Source organism: Lonchura striata, chromosome 22 (genome assembly GCF_046129695.1).
Source record: "Lonchura striata isolate bLonStr1 chromosome 22, bLonStr1.mat, whole genome shotgun sequence".
Lineage (NCBI taxonomy): Eukaryota > Metazoa > Chordata > Aves > Passeriformes > Estrildidae > Lonchura > Lonchura striata.
Window position 1 is genome coordinate 10,452,771 of NC_134624.1, and position 19,831 is coordinate 10,472,601.

The 19,831-nt window shown below is 46.3% G+C and overlaps 1 protein-coding gene across 1 annotated transcript; it reads right to left on the reverse strand.

The window, feature by feature from the left end:
• Positions 1 to 303: 303 nt before the first annotated feature.
• On the reverse strand, positions 304 to 19,589 carry PSMB7 (proteasome 20S subunit beta 7). Its single transcript, XM_021543696.2, has 8 exons — positions 19,463 to 19,589; positions 19,239 to 19,332; positions 19,060 to 19,157; positions 18,615 to 18,755; positions 17,957 to 18,072; positions 11,214 to 11,272; positions 951 to 1,102; positions 304 to 473 (listed from the first exon to the last, which is right to left on the reverse strand). Exons 1-8 carry the CDS (start codon positions 19,522 to 19,524, stop codon positions 362 to 364), a joined length of 834 nt encoding a protein of 277 aa, XP_021399371.2. The 5' UTR covers positions 19,525 to 19,589; the 3' UTR covers positions 304 to 361.
• Positions 19,590 to 19,831: the final 242 nt, after the last annotated feature.

A 19,831-nucleotide genomic window follows, 5' to 3' on the forward strand; every position in this document is an offset into this window, starting at 1 on the left:
TCTGGTGGAGGGGGCAAGGGCAGCAATTCAGGTGCTCACTGTTTTCTTATGTTCTATTAAATCAAAACTTATCAAATTATTCTGCAGAGCAGTTTTACTCCTGCTGTTTTGTTCCTGGAGTGAGGTAACAGAGCAGCTCCTTTTCTGCCCCCAGTGCAGGTGGTGCCTGGAGGGGCAGCACAGCTCTCACTGCTCAGAACCCTTGGGGTCAGGCCCAGAGCCCTTCAGGGCTGCACGAGCCTCACCTGCTCTAAAGGAGGAGGGGAGAAGCAGCAGCAACAGCACCAGGTACAGACACACAGAGGAGATTGGGCAGAGCCTCTTTATTCTGCACCAGCTGCTCTCTGAGCATCCACAGGGTTCAGGATGTGTCCATGGTTTGCACGGTCTCATCCACCACCTCGAGCTCCAGGTGTGCCACATTTTCTGTGAGAACAGCAGTTGTTCCTTTTGCACACTTGTACCTACCAAACCTAGTAAAGAAATGGGGGAAAATTAGTCTGGAAGATGATACAGAGGAAAACCTGCATTTAAAATTTTAGAACTGGTCAGCTTTAGATGTTTCCTGTAAAAGTCCAAAGTAAAGAAACTGCAAAATCTATACTGATTGCAATAACTGTCAGTGTTTCAGGTAAACCAGCAACTGCAGGAAACTGTTCACAAAAACACTGCCACGTAACTGGAAAGGTTTTTATCGAAATCAGTGGGCCTTCAAAGTGGTGAGGGACATTTGTGCTAAAAACCAAAGAACAAGCAATTTACTCATGTTTTGCAACTCTAGAATAATTCTGCCAGTGTATCAGCCTCTGTTCAGCTGCTGCTACAGCTGCTCATTTGCACTGTTTAGTTGAAAGCCCTACAGACGGGAGATCATGGACAGCACTTGGTATTACTGAAAACAGGCCCTGCCAGGCAGAGCAGGGACCCACAGGAGCTTCAGGATCACTCACCTGTCCCCCTTCCTGTTGGCCACATCGTAGGGACGCAGGAAGTCCAGCTTGCTCTTGCTGATGACGCAGATGTCGATGTTGCTGCCCGAGCCCAGGTCGTTGTAGATGCCGGCCGCGATGGCGTCTCGCACGAGCTGCTTGGCCTCCTCCTCCTGGGAAAGGCAAAAAGCTGTCACTGCCCCAGTGCTGGCTTTTCCCAGGACTGTGCTTCCCTGTGCCTGTGGAGGCTGAGCTTGGAACAGTAAATGATTCAGCAAACCCTTCAATCGTCGGGTACCAGTCAAAATGCTGAGCTTGGTAACGTTTGTACCACTGAAGTGAAACAAAAGAGGAACATTTGCTACGGTAATGGGTGTAACTAAGACACAGTTACTAGTTAGAAGGAACCTGAGTGCAACAGTGCCCATGTTACGCAACCGCATTCAGGAGTATCTTCTACACAGAAACATCTCAAAATCATCAACATATCCATTAGAATATTACACCAGATGTGTAAGATCACATTTCCCCCCCTCACCAGTACCACACCACTGGTGCTGCTGTGGAGGCCTCAGGAACATGAGCATTGATGGGACTGGATCCCTCTGCAGCTCCCAGCAGGGCTGGGGCCATTCCAAAAGAGCTGATGGAGAAAGTACCCACGCTCAGCTCAGCACCATCAGGAGCCATCTGACGTGGCCTCGGCTCCTGCTTAACCCAGGCTGGGGAGCACGAAGAAACGTGGCAAACCCGGTGTCAAAGGACGTTTTCACTGACAGAGCCCCTCAGCCCTGCCCCCTCAGCTGCCCTGAGCCTGTGCCCCTGTCATCTGGCCAAAGGGTCAGAATGCAAGGAAAACTGATTGAGTCCATATAAATACACATATGGACATATGCACACATCATACACATACACAAATCTTTTCAGTAGCCTAGAAAATACAAACCACAGAATATTAGACCCCTTACTTTCTCTCAAAGGTGCGTTACTTGAAAACTAGAGCTGCCTATTCCTGTACAGAACTGTAAGGCTGGCACTCGTCCGTGGACACAGAGGTGTGGGCTCGTTCTGTCCCCAGGTTGAGCAGCAGTGGCTGCTCAGCTCACCCAGCAGATCCTGCTGGAATGCTGAGGCTCCCAGGCTCACTGCCCATTGCTTTGCTGCTATTTCACACCTTGGAACAATCTTCTGGCACCAGACACCAGGAACAAGAGATGGGGTCAAGGCTGAATTTGATAAATGCAGCTTTTTCCAGCGTGCCTCATTTTCACAGCCTGTCTGTGCCAGGACCCTGCCACGTGACAGCAGCAGTGCCAGGAGCAGCAGCCCCGGCTGCAGCTGCTCCAGCCCCAAGTGCAGCCCAAGAGGAGCCCAAAATTAGCTCGGCTCCCACCTGCTGGCCCTGGGCCTGCCCTGCACTCCCTGGTGCCCCTCTGGACAGTGGGAATGACTATTCCTGTGCCAACTGCCATAGGAGTAGGGCACAGCCTCCATGAACTATAGAAACAGCAGCAAGTCTTCACTCCCAGTTTTACAACTATTACTCTTTATAAAAAATAGTAAATTGAATTACACTTCCTACCAAGCTGACTAGAACAATAAAGCCATGCTGCAAAAATAATTCCTGTACCTTTCCTTCAGTGTTTTGGGCAATAAAATCCTGATAAGCAAGGAATTCCTCACTTAACTGACAGAAGACTGTCAATGATTTGTTGCAGACTAAGGTTATTTTAGTACTATAGTGAAAGTAAATAAACCAAAGAAGTATGTGTGCATCTGTTTTAAGAACCAAGCGGTAGCAAAAGCAGAGTAATTTTAAGCTATGTGTTAGGTGTAAGAAAAGCAGCTTAGGAAAACTACAGCAGATAGGTGGAATTTATTCCACTCTTCATCTCATCTCTTTTAGTCAACAATGCAAACCTCACAGACTCCTCTAATTTAAATCTGATTTGCTTTAAAAATGTACTCTATCACCCTACTCTTACCAAAATAGTTCAAAAAATACCTGCACTGAGGCAGCCACTGCACACAGAAGCCAGGCTGTAACCTCAGCTCCTTCACTGACACATGCACTCCGTCTGTGAACATGGAATATTTGTCATTAGAAAACCCTGCCTCAGTGCTGCTTCCTGCTCCTCTTCTGACAATTTAGAAAGCTGAACAGAGTAGCCACAAGAAAAACCCGAAGTATTCCTTACAGAGTTCCTGCATGGAGTTCAGCAAGGACTGCTATTTACAGTCACAAAATAAGGGGTTAGCAGGAAAATGCTGACACAGTCTCAAGTCCAGGGCCCTCAATGAGTCACTATAATAATTAATCTTAAAAAACCCTAAAAGTTCAGAGTATGTAAAAGGAGCACTTCCTGCTTTATGGTTGCAAAGACCAAGCTAACAGGGAATATCCTCCTCTGGGGCCCCCAGTGCTCCTTAAACGAGATTAGAGGCGGTGATGAACGGTGCGGCTCGGCCGCGGTGACAGCAGCGCTTTATGGAGCGATCTGTCTGTCCCCATCACAGCCCACGATGTGTCCCCGGGCTCCAATGCGCAGCTCCGTTTACCCGCGCGCCGGGCAGCGCAGCCGAGCCGGGGCAGCGCCGCTTCATTAGTGACCACGCGCCTGCCAGGGGCGCCTGAGGGACAGGGCAGCACGGCTGAAATAAATAACTCGGCACGGAGGCCTAATCTGAAACGCTGTGCGATAAATTATTTATAACACAGACAATTGTCTGCATTTAATATTGGCGCTACTGGTAGCATCTTTAAAAGATGATTTATGTGTTGTAATGCCATTAAGCTTTATATGGGCCCGCTGCTGGCTATAAAGTCTGCTGAGATTTAGAGAATGAGTTTTAAACTGTCACTGCAACATCATAGTAGATAGAGCCTGTATTAAATCTTTACTTTAAACCTGTTATCTGGAGAGTTGCAGTTTGCAGACACTCAGAGCTGATGGATTGCCTCTCACAGCTGCTGTGCCACGAGTCCCAAACAGCACCGAGGAGCAACTTTTACACATTATTCTTGTATATGACTTGGATCAACTTTCTCTTCTCACTTAAGCAATTTCCAGATTTCAAGTGCTACTGAAGGAAAAAAGAGACTTTCCTACAGGAGATGAGGCTACTTCTATATTGTATTAATACTGTCTTCACTAATAACCTCAAAACAAGTTTATCATTATGCTCCAGAAGCAAAGGGAGCAGCTGGAATGGCTTTGTCAACACTATTTCCTCACATTTTGTAACCTCACAAGCAAGTTAAACAGATATCTTTTCCAGATTTTAAAACTTTAAAAACTCCTGGTTTTATTTTTTCTCTTACCAAAATAAAATTAATCCCTTCTGAGGTCACCAGGATGCTGTTAGAGATGCAATACACAGTGCAGTTCTCCAGAGTAATTCTTAGACAGATTTGAAATGCAATGCATAATCAGTACAATAGGAACATAAATAAGTGTTTTTGTAAGAATAAACAAATGCAAATACTTATCATAAGCCTTTTACAATGAGATTTGTTCAAATGCTATCATATAAAAAGTTGATTCTACTTAAAGTGAGAATCCCCAAGACGCGTGTGGGAAGAGAAGCGGAAAGAAAACCTCAGAAACTTCAGGAAGGACAATGACAACAAAAAAAAAATCGATAAAGGAGTGTTGGGAATTTGGGGGTGGAAAGCAATACCTCTTGAAGGACATAAGCACCTACAAGAGCATAATTAGAGTCTGGAAGAGAATCAGCAGCATACGGGGAGTGAGGGGCTGTGGCGTGGAGATCAGTCCATACCTGGAAGAGATGCTGAAGTCTGCTCTAAGTCCAAAGAGAACAAACCTGAGAAGCAAAGGACTTTGTATTTCTTGCAAGGGAAGGCTGGAAGGCTCCAGCAGCAAGAATAGATTTGGTTTGGCTGTCAGGAAAGGGGCTGGCATGTGTCATTAAACCCACTCAGGTTTAACAAGTCTTCCCTCAAAAAAGTGCATTTCTAGTGCTGCCTCAAGAGACACAACTTGTCTCTTTTTTTTATTTTAAAATTAGACCTATGTGTTTTATGTTTAGATTCACTGTGACTGAAGTGTCAGTAAATGTTTATTTTTCTAACCATCTTCTGCTAAGAACTTTCAAATAAACTGCTCAGTAGTCCCTAATAATAATTCTCAGAGATAACAGTTTTTTCCCATCCTAAGGAAGCTGCCTGTGAGTGCAGGCTCATCCCCACCCCCACTCTGATACCATACACCACCAGTATAATAAACCACGTTAATATTTCATACCAGGGTGAAATATGCTGGAGTATCAATTCAACATCTGCTGTCTTTAGGGTACCGGCGTCCCGCAGAGACACTTTCAATTTGTAATTGAGTTCTATACTGAATTAATCAGCAGTTTATCTTTTTTAGTAAAATAATGTCTTCCCCACTAACCTGGATTTACATTAACAATTTATGCCAAATTACCTGCCAAGACAAGAAACTTATATGATTCGGAACTGCTATTCAATAACATTAGTTGCTGTATGTCATTCCCTACACGGGGATTAGTACAATCCATACTTCCAATGGCACAGAATTAAATTACAAGCTCTTCTCACAACTATGGGATTTCTTTTAACACTATTCCCATTCTCTGAACTAAGAATGATTACAAAAACTCATTCAATCCATCACTTAGTAAAGTTCATGGGTTTTTAGGGAACTGATTCTCAAAATGGGAACTGGCTTAACAGCACTGGGGCTGTAAATCCTGCCAGGCTGCAGCTCCTCCTCTGGCCCCGCTGTGCTGCTCTGTGGTAACACACCGACCCTTATCCACCCAGATATGCAAACCCTGCAAAAGACTATGGTTAAAGTTACTTTATGTTACTGCATATAAAAAATTTAATATCAAGCAATAACACGTCTGGCTTCAAATAAAGAAAACTCTGCCCATCTGACCATTGCTTTACCTCTGACAAAAGGATGGAAGGGAATGAAGGTCAGCATTTTATTTGGAAAAGAAGCCTTGGGCCCTCTGGTAATATATCCTTCCTAATACAGCAAAATGCTCCATAAAGCCCAGGCTGGCTCCCACCTCCTCCTCCTCCCCTTCCCTCACAGCAATTGCCCTCAGCCCCGCTGGCCCTCGCCGCGGGAGCAGCACTCGGGCTTCGTGCCATGTGAAATATCTTCCAGTACATTTTGCCTGTGTTCTGCAGTTATGGGAGATATACAAACTGGAACAATTTAAACTGGAACACCTGCTCCTGAGAAATGCATCAAAAATAATTACCTGTCCTCCCCCTACCCTGTGCAGTGAAATGATCTCTTAACACAGAACCCTGCTTCTGGCCAGCTTGTCTGCGTTATTACGGACAAAGTTCAAGTGTTACTTTCATAAAGGTGAAGAAATTGTTACTCTTTGACATGCAGCAAGGCCCAATTTACACAAAGGTAACATTTATTTCCCTTGATACAGTCTGCAGTCAGCAAACTGGAAGGCAGCACTGCTGGGTATCTCTGGGAGCTCAGACTGGTGCTGTGTCCCACTAACTTCAGCACACAAACCGGGCTTTCATTCATTCAGAAAGCACCCCACAAAACACCTCTCCTGCAATCCCAGCCACGCCAGAGCATACCTAGCTGGCATATTCCAGATCAGCCCAGATTCCTGTTTAACACTAGTTCCACAAAGGAAATCGATCCATGGCACAGTTCTGTGACAGATGATGAAAACTGTACAAACTGTCCAACGTGTCAGGCAGAAACCAGGCTGCCACAGGATAATTGTGATCTAACCTAAGAATAAGAAACAGGTATGATAAGCCTTTATTTTCTGCCTGACTGTATGCACTAAGACCTGATATTTACCCATGGAAATCCCTGTCTCCAGGAGACACGAACACAGCTATGTCAGGAAAGCTGAAAACTGCAGTGCCACAAGCTCTGGCAGCGAGGAGTGAAGATATGCCACTAACAGCCTCAGTTCCTGTCACTGGATAATGAAATACACAGGCATAGGAACACAAAGTCCTGATTTTTGCTCACCAAGTCAGATTTTGTCTCATCTCCCCTCTCCCCATTTACTTAATTCCGTGTTTGACACCAACAGGGGTTCAAGTATCTCAGGCAGGCTCTCCAGCCTAGCTCCCATAGTCTGGCTTGATCTCCATTGTCTGCTGCCAGAGTGGAGCCCACAAACCTCCCAGCAAGTGGTGCCCGTCCCGCGGAGTCATTAAAGCTGCCGTGTCAGCTGGCGGGGTCGGCGCTGCCACACCTGAGCCCGAGAGCTGATCACCATCGCTAATGAACACGGCTCATCTGCAGCCTGTCACTGCTCCCGCAGCAGCAACACCGGGGAGACAACTATTGCTGAGGATTAGAGACTTCTGACAGATTCCAAAAATAGCTCTGCATTGTTGTCAGTAGCTAATAAACAAAAATAATTCTACCATATTGAGGGACAGTAGGAAATGTGAGCAGAGGAACATTTGAAGGAGCTGTGTGTCAGCTGCTTAAAAATGGAAGAAAGTTACATGTTTTCATACTATTTTGATACTGCAACGATCCCAGAGCACATGGGGCATCCTGGGGAAAGCGCTCTCCATTCCTCAGCTACTTCACTTACAGATTAGGGGCTACTCAGAAGCGCCTCAAAAACCACTTCTCCCAAACCCACCTGCCAAACTGCTCAGCAGATCCCACCCAAAGGTGAGCCAAAGCCTGCAGAGCAGTCACCGAAGCACACCAGGGGACCGTCCCCTCTTGTGGGACAGCAAGCTGCAGGTTTGGGACAGCACAGCTGCTGCAGCACCAAGAGGGCCTGTGCTCCATGTGGAACACACTCAGAACAGTCCTCTCTTCTTACTCATCTTCCTTACCCTCCAGGGTATTTTTGGTTTTAATCAGTACCACTTGATTTCCTGCCACAACTAAAAATGGTACAATAAATGACTGTAAATATAATCTCACACATTTGTGGTGCTCTATCCTAGAAATAATTATTAAATATCTGCCAGACTATCTCTTATCTCCTTCCTTCCACCTGTTCTGTTCCTGAACTCACTACTCCAAGATTTACTTTCTTTTCCTTGCAGAAGTTCTGTTTTCTGTCACTTTTGATTCTCTTCCTTTTGGACCCTCTTTTTATTAAACCTGGCTGTTTTGATAAAATACAGAAAAGTAATGAAGTTACAAACAGCCTTTCCTTGCTTAAACAAGAAGTCTACAACATAGCCCCACTGTGCATCAAGTAATTCTACAGACAAAATGCTTCTACATTCCAAACACCAGAAATCAAATACCAGAAGAAAATATATCCTCCTCCCCATCTCCTGAGGAATACAACCACCACAGGATAGATGAAACCAGAATTCCAGCATTTAATACTGTAGACATTTTTTTCCCAGCTCACAACTTTCCATATCCACTGACTCAAAGCATTTCTTTGCTATCGTTTTAACACCAGAAGGCACAAATGCATTTACAAAATGACTGTAAGGTTTAAAACCAGTGGCGACTCTATTGGAAGAAAAATTGGCTACAATGAAAGATCTAAGTTCGAAACACTCCATTAGATGTGCTGTTCTTCCACTTATGTTTTTTAAAGCAGATCTATAGCTGCCCACATGACAGATTAATATTGTTCCACAGTAGTTAGGTGCTTGGCATTACATTTTTGAAGCATCTAGAGGCCTTCAGGGCTGAAAGTGTTCCCATCCTCAGCGATCTATAATGGTTCCTCTAGAGGCCAGCACTCCTTCCCACAAACCCGGCCTCCATAAATCAGGCTGCACAAGTGGCACTCGGGGACGTCACCATCCATCTCCACAGCTCTCCTGAAGGACGTTGGGTAAAGATCCTCTCCCAGCACTGCAGCCAGGAAAGGACCATCACGGCTGGCACTGATAAAGCATGTGCTACTTAAATCTGAAGACACACTAAGTCTATGGAAAAAAACACATCCTGCTGGTGTTAGCATGCCTCAGGCACTGGGAGAAGCTTCAGCAACTCATCTTCAAAAGGCAGAGAGCCAGGGCTCTAGAAACCTGCAAAAATTGGCTAAGCCTGCAGTCTTTTTTTATTTTATTATTTTTTTATTTTTTTTTAGTTGAGCATCTTCAAAGTCTACGATTCTAACTGTAGGGCACAGCAGCTGCCACTGCAGATTTGATCCTCTCAGCTTTTGGCAGCTCTCAACTTGAAATTCTAGCAAAAGAATTTTTCAAGTTGCTATTATTGCCTGTCATGGATTTATAAATATTGTGCACTATCTGCTGTGGCATGGCTCTCCTGGGACACCAGTGCATGCCAAAAGCATAACAGAATGAAAAACAGTTCCTATTCTTCAAATAAATGCTAATTTTTTTTTAACTGTGCTCACACGATGCGTTTGGTGATCAGCTTCAATAGTACAGAATATATATCAGAGGCAAAAAAGCCGATTGTCTTTTCCAGTAGTATTCAGCTGCTACTTTCATTAAGCTTGTTTAATTACATTCCAGATGCTAATTTGCAAGTTGATACCAGAGGGTGCAGGACAGTTTGCCTTTGAATCATTTTTCTGTGATGTGATGGTCTTGAAGCACACCACTACCCTCCAGTAGCCCTAGCAAGCTATTCTGACAATTAGTGCAAAAGAAAGGAGCATTGATCTTGACAGAAAAATAATAATTTTCTACCAATTTTATTAAATTAATCTCCAGCAATTTTATCTTCATTGCCATTTCATAGCCAGTTTTATGTAAAATATACATAGCATATTTCAGATTTAATTTGGATTCATTTCAATAGAAATATTTGCTATTTTATTAATTTATCGAAAAAAAATCCCCGCATCTGACTTAGACTGTAAATACAAACTCATAGCCATAACAGAATATGAGGAACTGTTTAAGAGTACCATTGAGCTTTATCACATGAAACTTTGCTGGTTTGGTTAATACAATTCCTGAACTGTTATTAGATAAAAGATTATCCAGGAAAACCAAAGGAAGGGTTAAGGTGCATGCAAGTCTCAAAGATCTAAATATCTATTTCAACAAATTGGTAGGCTGCATTTCTACATGCTTGTTATAAGTGACTATCTGCTGCCACTTATGGTTGTGTGTGAAGACAGTTTAATGAGGATGACCTTTCTAAATAGGAAAATTTAGAGATTTACCAGTTTTTGGTGCCTTTTTCATTTGCTCTTACACAAGAAATGACTTAAAATCCAAGCTTGAAAGCTAGCTGAGAATAAATGCAAACGTCAGTTCCACAGCACAGCTCTCTGCCATTTGTATCTTGGAAAGAGGACTATTGTGCTGGAGCTGTTGCTTCCAGGGATTTGCAGTCCGTGTTTTCAGTGGAACGGCACACATGCCAAGTGCACAGTCACACTGGAGGCTGGAAAAGGAGACTCTCATTCTTACAGCAGCATGAGGAGAGAGGGAAAAACAGAGTCTTCCTCTCTCTCTCTCTCGTGGCTCTATCAGCCATCTGGTGTGAGGATCCTTCCCAGAGACACTTGGGAGCCTATTAAACATATTCCAGTATTTCTGATAACAATTGTAAATATACTAGAGGCGAAAAGTCCAGCATCTTCAGATGCTGCCCAAATCACAGCAATCCTGGTCCCACTGTGTGTCCCTAACTTTGCACACCTACAACTCTTGCTCAGGTACTGACAGGAGAAGGGCCAGGGATAACTGGAAAATTGCTTTTTACTAATGCTGAAGCAATTAACTAATGGCAAACTTTTCATGACTGGTTTTTCAAAAATCTGCTGGAATTGCACACTGTGATTTGTCAGGAGATGCACCAAGGTACACCAGATCATCTTGTATATTAAACTTCATTTACCAGCTTTGTAGAGAGGAACTGTGGATTTACAGAACCATCACCTGAAACCACAATGCACTTCAGAGGGAGGAAACAACCCACAGCAGCTGCATTACAAAAAAGAGGAGCATCTGAAGACTTTTAGTTGCATTCTCTTTTGAAGACTGACAGAGGGACAGAAAAACAAAAATATTGACTATGCAAGGGCTGGTAAATTGCTGAAGTAAACTATAACCAGTAAACTGTATGTTTTTAAACCCTTCACCTACATTCAAATCACACATTTTCCCATAGATAAATACAACTTCTTGCAAATTTATTTCTTTCATCCATCAATTTTTACAGCTTTGCAGTAAGCTGACATTAGTACATTTTAAGTGCAGCAAAACTAGAGCATATTTACCTTTTTTTAGAGTTTCAAACCTCCTAAATTCTTATGAGTGTGAGGATTGCTGAGGGAAGAAACACTGAGGTTTAAAAAGCCAGGACTTACCTCCATGTCGGGTTTGTATTTATCTTCAAACACTGCCATGGCCGCGAGCGATCCAGAACCTGTGGTGACAACACCAGGACACCCCTTCAGCCAGTGGATTTAGGTATGGCAATATTTTTAGAGAAAAATACAGTACAAACATCAGCACAAACCAATCTGAAGCCCACCACAGCTTCCTCTGCACTAAGTCAGAAGCTGATTTAATCCTGGGGGTACAGCTTGTGGGCACAGACTCGGCACAGGCCCACCCCAACAGCCTTTCCTTCTTACCATTTTGCACATAGGGTGCAAAACCAAGGTTAGAACCAGAGTTAGGGAATGCCACAGCGTGCAGCCCCTGCTCCTCCATCCCTCCTGCCCCTCCTAGAGGGGCGCTGGAATGAGGAGATGACTCCAACCCTGAGCAGCCCAGCAGTGGGAACAGGGCAGGGGTGCTGCCACCAGCAGACTTCCCCTCTAGTTAAACAGTTCATTGTGCTCCTGCTCTGTGCCATTATTTTTACAATAATGAACAATAACAGCTGAACAAAGTGCCGGAGACAAAGCCACGAGTTTAACGTTCCTCTCCAGAAAGAACGAAGTACAAGTGCAGTGATGGAACAGGAGCCATCTCTGCCCAAAGCACTGTGACTGCAGGGTTATAAATGTGCTTTTTGTGAATTAACACAAAAAGCAGGATGGTACTACCTGAAACTGTAAACTTGCTTTGTTCACAAAGAGTGAGCCTTCAGGAAGATTTTCCTGTCTGTCGGTAGCCCTACCCATATTTCAGAGAGCACTACTTTTGGGGAGTGAATAAAGTTACCTGCAATTTTTTACTCCAATTAGAAGATTTTTTGGCATTTATTACTTTTTAACTTGTTTTGCATAGTGCTATCTGTTTAGCTGGGTCACAGAGAAAGCCATATTTCCTATTTAAAATGATTTGTGTATATCGCTTGACCACCTCAATGGTTTAGTGAAAGCAAAAGGCAGCGATTAAACAGTTTCAAATGAGGTGTCCTGCTGATTTTATCAAGTCTGCTGAATGTATAATGAAAAAGGAGAAGCTGACAGTGACACTGTTGAGAAAATACAGACTACCTTAGCTGAACCATTTAAGGAGGTCCAATTATAGATCAAATTTAAAGGGTTGAAACAGCAGATTTATAGACACAAATCAATGAACATGGTAATCCTGATGAATATGACAGATATTCCTGTTACAGAATATTGCTGTGGTTGAGGATCATTACCTTTACAGTACCAAATACATCACATCTAAAAGCAGTAGGACACTCTAAGTATGCACTTGTATTGCTGGCAATGACTATTCATTTACACCTTGGAGCAATACACAACTCCATTTTTTAAATGCTGAAACTGAGAATAAAGAAGATATTTAAGCAACTAATAGCAAAACTGTACTGCTGTTGCAAACAGTTGGTATCACAGAACAAACCACAAATAAAAGGAATTTTACTGGCCCTTCAAACAAGGTCAAAATAAAGCAAGTGCCAAAACAAATAAAGGAATCTGAACAATAATTCTGGAATTATATAGGAACATTTCTAATGAGAGGGGAAAAAAATCCAGGCTATATTCTCAAACCAAGCCCACATTCTTGCTGTACCCAAAAAAGGCCTACCATGAGCTGAGTGGGAAGCCTCAAAGCTGGAAAACCACCCTATTCATGGGGAAAGGTTGACAAAATCAGAGTACAAAGACTAGAAAAAGTGCAAAAAAAAAGTATGAAATGTAATATCTGACCAAAATTACTACACTGGCTATTTAGTTGAGGAAAAGCATTCTTAATTTCTTAAAACTTATAGTGACAAATAAAAAAATATTGCTAACACAACTGCATACATGGCTCATGCTGAATCCTACAGCTGCTTTTCCTGCCCAAAAGAATCTATGGGCAGGGAATCAGTAACTTAACGATAAAAAAAAGAGAAAGGAAAAAGGCAGGGGGAATCTTGTGTTACAGTACATGAAATCCTTTATACATAAAGAATTATACTTAATTATTTATTTCACTATGTTACCAAGACACAAACAAATGCCAAATCTACTAGCAACCTTAAATAAATAAATCCAGACAGTCCTATAATGTAAGTTTTAAAGGAGTTGTTAAAAGTCTTAACTTAATTAAACCTACATGTAGACATTTACATCTGAAAACCAAGATCCTAAGGAGGTTCTAGCAGAACAGGAAGCTGGAAAAGCTGAATAGACTCACTTCATTTGTTCTCTAGTACTTATAAATCCTAAACAAACTTGCATTTAAAATTTGCCTTAGCTAAAGCGTCCCAGCACAGCTAAGCATTCTCTGAAAGAACAGAATTTCCTGCTCTTAAATAGCACAATGAAAATTCTTTACTCCTAGCACCAGATGTAAGCCCCGTGTTTTCAGAAACACCAGTCAATGCACACATCTGAGTGTCTCCACCAAAACAAAGCGTGTTTGACAAGAGCACCAGGAGCTGCTGTGGAAACCCCTCCTGGCATGCAGACATCCCCTGGAGCACAGAGCTGAGCAAAGCCCACCTGCACTGCTGGCCTGGCTGAGAGCTCGTGTCCCCTGTCCCTGTCCCGCTCCACTCGCCTTCCCAACAGCCCCACACGGCTCCAGCTGCCTCCTGAAAGCTGCTTTGTGACAGGAGAGCGGCCAAGAAAACCGGGAGCTTAAGTAAACACTGCGAGCACGGCTTTCTTACTGCAGCTCCTATAAAAACACCACAAACTTGGATATTAAGGGTCTGTGGAGAACTTGGTTGTGTGTGGGGAAACAGCTGCTCTCTTGTCCGTGCACTCCGTGCCCACCAATAATTCATTTTTAACAAGCATGCTTTGCCTTTATGCAGAAACAAGCTTCACAATTCCCAAACATAAAGTCTGGAGAAGGAGAAAATCCAAACACAGCAAAACACCATCCATTACCCTGGGATGGATTCCCACCTCACACACACGGTAACTGATTTGAGTCACTGCCAGTCCAGATTCAGCAGCAGTCCAACCTCAAATCCATTAAAAGCTCCAGGAAAGGCATGTGATAATGTGTCATGAAATAGTGTCTTTACCTGAGCTCAAAGTAGCACCAAACCAGGTATTTTTCTTAGGTAAGATTTCAAACTAAGCTTGCAAAAGTAGTAATTTTTTTTGAGTTATTTTTTCCACATGTTTCGTTTATGCTCTTCTGTATGTGAGCAGTAGGAATAATTAAAACAAAGGATAATTAACAAAGTCATAATTTATTTGTATTATATAGCATTCAGGAAAAAACCCTTTCAGATCTTTAAAACCCACTATCTGCTAAGAATGCTTACACTTTAATGTCAAGTGAAAAATGTCATCTCAATTCCAAAGAATCTGCATATATTTCCAGTAAGCTACACTGTAGAACCAAATATTCGGGAAGCATTAATCTAACATCTACATATGTAAAAATATTGACTGCAAACAAATTCTACGTAACTACAGAAGCTGAACTACTCTGAGGCAAATGCTTTTCAGTCTCTTGATTAGCATGAACCAGGTAAGTTATGAAATGATAAGAGAATTTATTGTTCTCTTCTTTAAGTAACACTGGTCATTTCCTGAATTTTCCCAACCAAGGTGTTAAATTTTCTGCATGCAACTATAATAAACTCACTTTAAAAATACCATCTGGTGTTCACTTGAGCAGTTGTACCACTTCAGTATTGATTTAAAGTGAAAGATAATTATTGATACATAGCAAAAAAGTGCAGCTCACAGTAATTTTCACTGTGAATCAAAACCACAGGAGCTTTTCTACAGCAGATGCAGTGGGTCTTTTCAGCAGAACCTTCACTGAAGACAAATTCTCACTGCCAGGTACAGTCCATCTCCTCACCCAAGGACCTGTTTGCTGCCACACCGGAGGATGTGCGAGCTTTGAGAGCAACATTTAGCACTTCCTCATCCATCACTGCCAAAGCTCCCTGACAGGGCATTTATTCACCAGCACTCATTGTTATTCGATTTGCTGCTCATCCCAGGTAAGAATTCCGTGATCTCGGCAGCCCCTTGGACTGGGATCATTTTTCAGCGTGGCTCCTGGCTGGGGGCTGGCTCCCAGCAGTGGGAGTTCTTGCTCTGCAGCACGACACTGCCACTGCAATGAAGAGCTGATTTATGAATATGAAGCACCACTGGCACCAGGGGAGCAGCTCCAGCCACAAGAGACTCCTGAGCACTCCGCCTGCTTCCCAAAGCTCAACTACACACTTCGAGTGCTTTAATTTTATGCATGCATTTCATTATAAGCCTTGGCCAGAAGCTTTCTTAGACAAGCCAAGCAATCAGACAATCTTGCATTGTTTGCTGAAATCCAATTTTGTCCTTTGTCAGCATAAACAGTTTAATTTGATGTTCTCACTCCTGAGTAAGCACTGTGTACCTTTTAAATCTCTCTTGCAAGGCAGGACACCAGTCTGTCCATCCAGACGAGCACACCAAAATAAAACTCAACTTCTCAACCACCCTTCCGATCTAATACTGAATTTCTGGAAATTAACTGGCCAAAAACACCTAACCTGATTTAATAAACCACCTTTAGAACATTTGGGATAAAATACCCCAAAAACCAACAGATTAGTCTAAGTAAGACTGAAATACATTTCCAACTGCTATCTTATATTTGACTTTTCATAGTTTTTCTGCTGTTTCGACTCTATCTTTCATCTATATGCATTAGGTAATTTTTTACTAAAACCTATCCTGGTGACTGGAGGAAGTGTCAGAGCACCAGGGGTGGGAAGTGAAGGACCCTGATGCTGAGAAGGGCTTTGTCCAACAGTGTGGCCATAAAGAATGTGTGGGCGCCACGCACACCTGGTACTGCCTGCAGCAAACTGAAGTTTAAACTCTGCCAGACTCAGTCCTCTGCTATTCCACATCCCTTTCGTTTGAACTTAAGCCTGCTACCACGCCATATAGCAGAGGGAAAGAGGAGCTGCCAGGACTTCCCTACAGGCTGCGTTTTAAAGCTTTTAAAAGCGAGGCAGGAAAGCCAGCACGTGCAGAGTGTAGAGCGGCTCCTGCAGCCCGTTCGGGCTGGTTCCACGGAGCCCACGGCCCCACAGAGCCCCACGGGCTCCCACAGCATCCCACAGAGCCCCATGGGCTCCCGCAGCATCCCACAGAGCCCCATGGGCTCCCACAGCATCCCACAGAGCCCCATGGGCTCCCACAGCATCCCACAGAGCTCCATGGGCTCCCACAGCATCCCACAGAGCCCCACGGGCTCCCACAGAGCCCCACGGGCTCCCGCAGCATCCCACAGAGCCCCATGGGCTCCCGCAGCATCCCACAGAGTCCCATGGGCTCCCGCAGAGCCCCATGGGCTCCCGCAGCATCCCACAGAGTCCCATGGGCTCCCGCAGCATCCCACAGAGCCCCATGGGCTCCCACAGCATCCCACAGAGTCCCATGGGCTCCAGCAGTATCCCACAGAGTCCCATGGGCTCCAGCAGTATCCCACAGAGTCCCATGGGCTCCAGCAGTATCCCACAGAGTCCCATGGGCTCCCGCAGAGTCCCACGGGCTCCCGCAGTATCCCACAGAGCCCCATGGGCTCCCACGGCCCCACAGAGCCCCATGGGCTCCCGCAGCATCCCACAGAGCCCCATGGGCTCCCACAGTATCCCACAGAGTCCCACGGGCTCCCGCAGTATCCCACAGAGCCCCATGGGCTCCCGCAGAGTCCCACGGGCTCCTGCAGAGTCCCACAGAGCCCCATGGGCTCCCGCAGCATCCCACAGAGCCCCATGGGCTCCCGCAGAGTCCCACGGGCTCCCGCAGCATCCCACAGAGCCCCACGGGCTCCCGCAGCATCCCACAGAGCCCCACGGGCTCCCGCAGCATCCCACAGAGCCCCATGGGCTCCCACAGAGCCCCATGGGCTCCCGCAGCATCCCACAGCGCCCCATGGGCTCCCACAGCATCCCACAGCGCCCCATGGGCTCCCGCAGCATCCCACAGCGCCCACGGACCCCCATGGCCCCACAGCCCCCACGGTGACGTCACGCGCCGGCCGCCGTGCCCGGCCCGCGGGCGCCACCCAGCGGCCCCGCGCCGCCCGCGCAGCGCCCGGCCCCGCTAATTGCGGGCGTTAATCAGCACCGCCCCGCAGGAAAACAGGAACCTCCGCCGCCTCCTGAGCAAGTGTTTCAGCCAGAGACAGAAAATACGAATGAGTCTATGAATGCGTGTTTTCCCATCACAGAAGCATATAAGCTGCACCAGGCACATACTGACCGATTTACTAACCTGATACTATTCGTTTTCAGATCAGTTTTCCAATACATTTACTTGAACTTTCCCTTACGCTTCCATGGCTTTATCAAACATAACCCTCCTTTTAAAGTAACCCAAGTCTTCTAAACAAAACACAAGTTCCCCAAGTGAAATTTGTACAAACCACGAGTTAGGACAATCCGCAAATCAAGTTTCTGAGGAATTTTTTTTTTCTTTCAGCAAGATTTTGGGACTCCTACAATTCTTGTGCTTTAAGGTGTGGAACACACACAGCAACGTTCCCAAGATCAGTTTCTTGGCAGCTGAGTTTTATCCCACCCCATGTTTGTGAGGAAAGAGAACAGTGCGCCTGCCTTATAATTAAAACTTTACCTTTGTAGCCTGAGGCCCGCACAGCCTGAGCCACAACGGGATCTAACCAAAACCACTTTCAGTAGCCCTGTGAAGCGTTGCCGTGCCCGGCCCGCGGGAGCAGCACTCACCCATGGTGACGTAAGGCAGCTTGTCGGTCGAGCCGTGGGGGTGGATGCTGTACAGGTGGGGGCCCGTGACATCCACGCCCCCCAGCACCAGCGCGGCGCCGATGTAGCCCTGGTACCTGGGAGCAACGTTTGTGTGTCAGTGTGCAGCCACAGCCCAGCCCTGGCTGCTCAACGCAGAGCAGGGGCTGGGAACTGTTCCCCAACTAGCGGGTACAGCGCTGCAATAAACAGGCAGCTTTCGCTGGCTGGCAGCAATAAGGTAAGAAGTGGACTAAAATATGGTTTATTTTAGAGTCTAGCAGACTTTCTGAAGCAATGATTCTGCTGGAAATGACTCCCAGTTTTATAAGCTTGCACATTACTCTGCTACTGGTCCAGCCTTCTCCCCACAAGGACACAGCATTTTCATGGGTGTGATTACGTATTAAACCAATACCCTTCTATTTTTGTTGTGTGATCACTATGTAATTCTCTAAAACACAACAGACTCCATTTTTCTCCCATCTCAGTTAACAAGCCCACGAAGCAAAGAGCAACTATGAAATCTTTCCTGGAGTCTTGTTATGAAGGTCAAGCAGGCTAAGACAAAGAATGCTGCTTAAGCATTATTTGGTGTTTTTACCAGCGCTGGTAATAAACAAGGAACGCCCTCAGTTACCTGAAGAGCATCTGCTTGAGCATCCGATTGGCCGTGACCACTCGTGGGAGCCGTCCCGTGGACAGGGAGTGCAGCTCCAGGTTGGAGGAGATCAGCTGAGTTGTCATCTCGGTGTCTGCAGCTGTTCCCGCACCGCAGCAGCTGAGGAATGTGATCAGCAAATGAGGACAAGGACACGGAACCCTCCGTGCTTCAGGCAACAGGCAGAAATGATCTCATTGTAAAAGAGAGGGAATTCAGTTCTCACACAAGGAGCGTGAAACGAGAGCCTGCTTAAGTGTAAAGGGAACACCACGAACCCCCAAGCCTTGTCAGTAAAATATCACTTTGAAACGGTTTAATAGTTGCTGTGAGTAAAGAACACGACTAACAACCCCAGCACCAACATCATTACGCAGCAACGTGCACAATAAACAACTTACCACCCAACAAAGCTAACACTTACTAGATGTTAGGGGAAATGAAGTGTATTTTCGAGCAGTTCTTGTCAGCAACGACCATCCCCTCGGTTGCTCTGGTATCCGCTCCGAGGACGACGCCATCCTGCAGGAATGCAGGAAGGAGAGTTACGGCCAGGGCCGCTGGGGGCGGGCGCTCGGGGCGGACTCGGGGCGCCGGGCTCACCTTGAAGATGACGCCGGCGATGGTGGTGCCGGTCTTGCGCGGCGCGGGCACCCGCAGCCCCTTCTGGGCGAGCTCGGCCTCCAGCAGCGCGTTCCTGCAACACAGCGGGGCGTGGGGCCGGCGGCAGGCTGCCCCGCCGCCCGGCCCGGCCCATTCCCGTTCCCGGCCCGTTCCCGTCCCCGTTCCCGGCCCATTCCCGTCCCCGTTCCCGGCCCGTCCCTCACCGAGCGCAGTTGTCGAAGCTGAAGCCGCCGGCGGGCGCGCGCAGCACGGACACGGCCGCCATGTTCCGCCGGGCACGGGGCGCGAGCGCTTCCGGGGCAGCGAAATGGCGGCGGGGGCGCGCGCTGAGGGGCGGGGCGGGGCGGGGCGCGCGCTGAGGGGCGGGGCGGGGCGCGCGCTGAGGGGCGGGGCGGGGCGCGCGCTGAGGGCGGGGCGGGGCGCGCGCTGAGGGGCGGGGCGGGGCGCGCGCTGAGGGCGGGGCGGGGCGCGCGCTGAGGGGCGGGGCGGGGCGGGGCGCGCGCTGAGGGGCGGGGCAGCCGCTGGGGGGCGCTGTGCGGCCCGTTGGGTTCCGTCCGTACGGACCGCGCGGA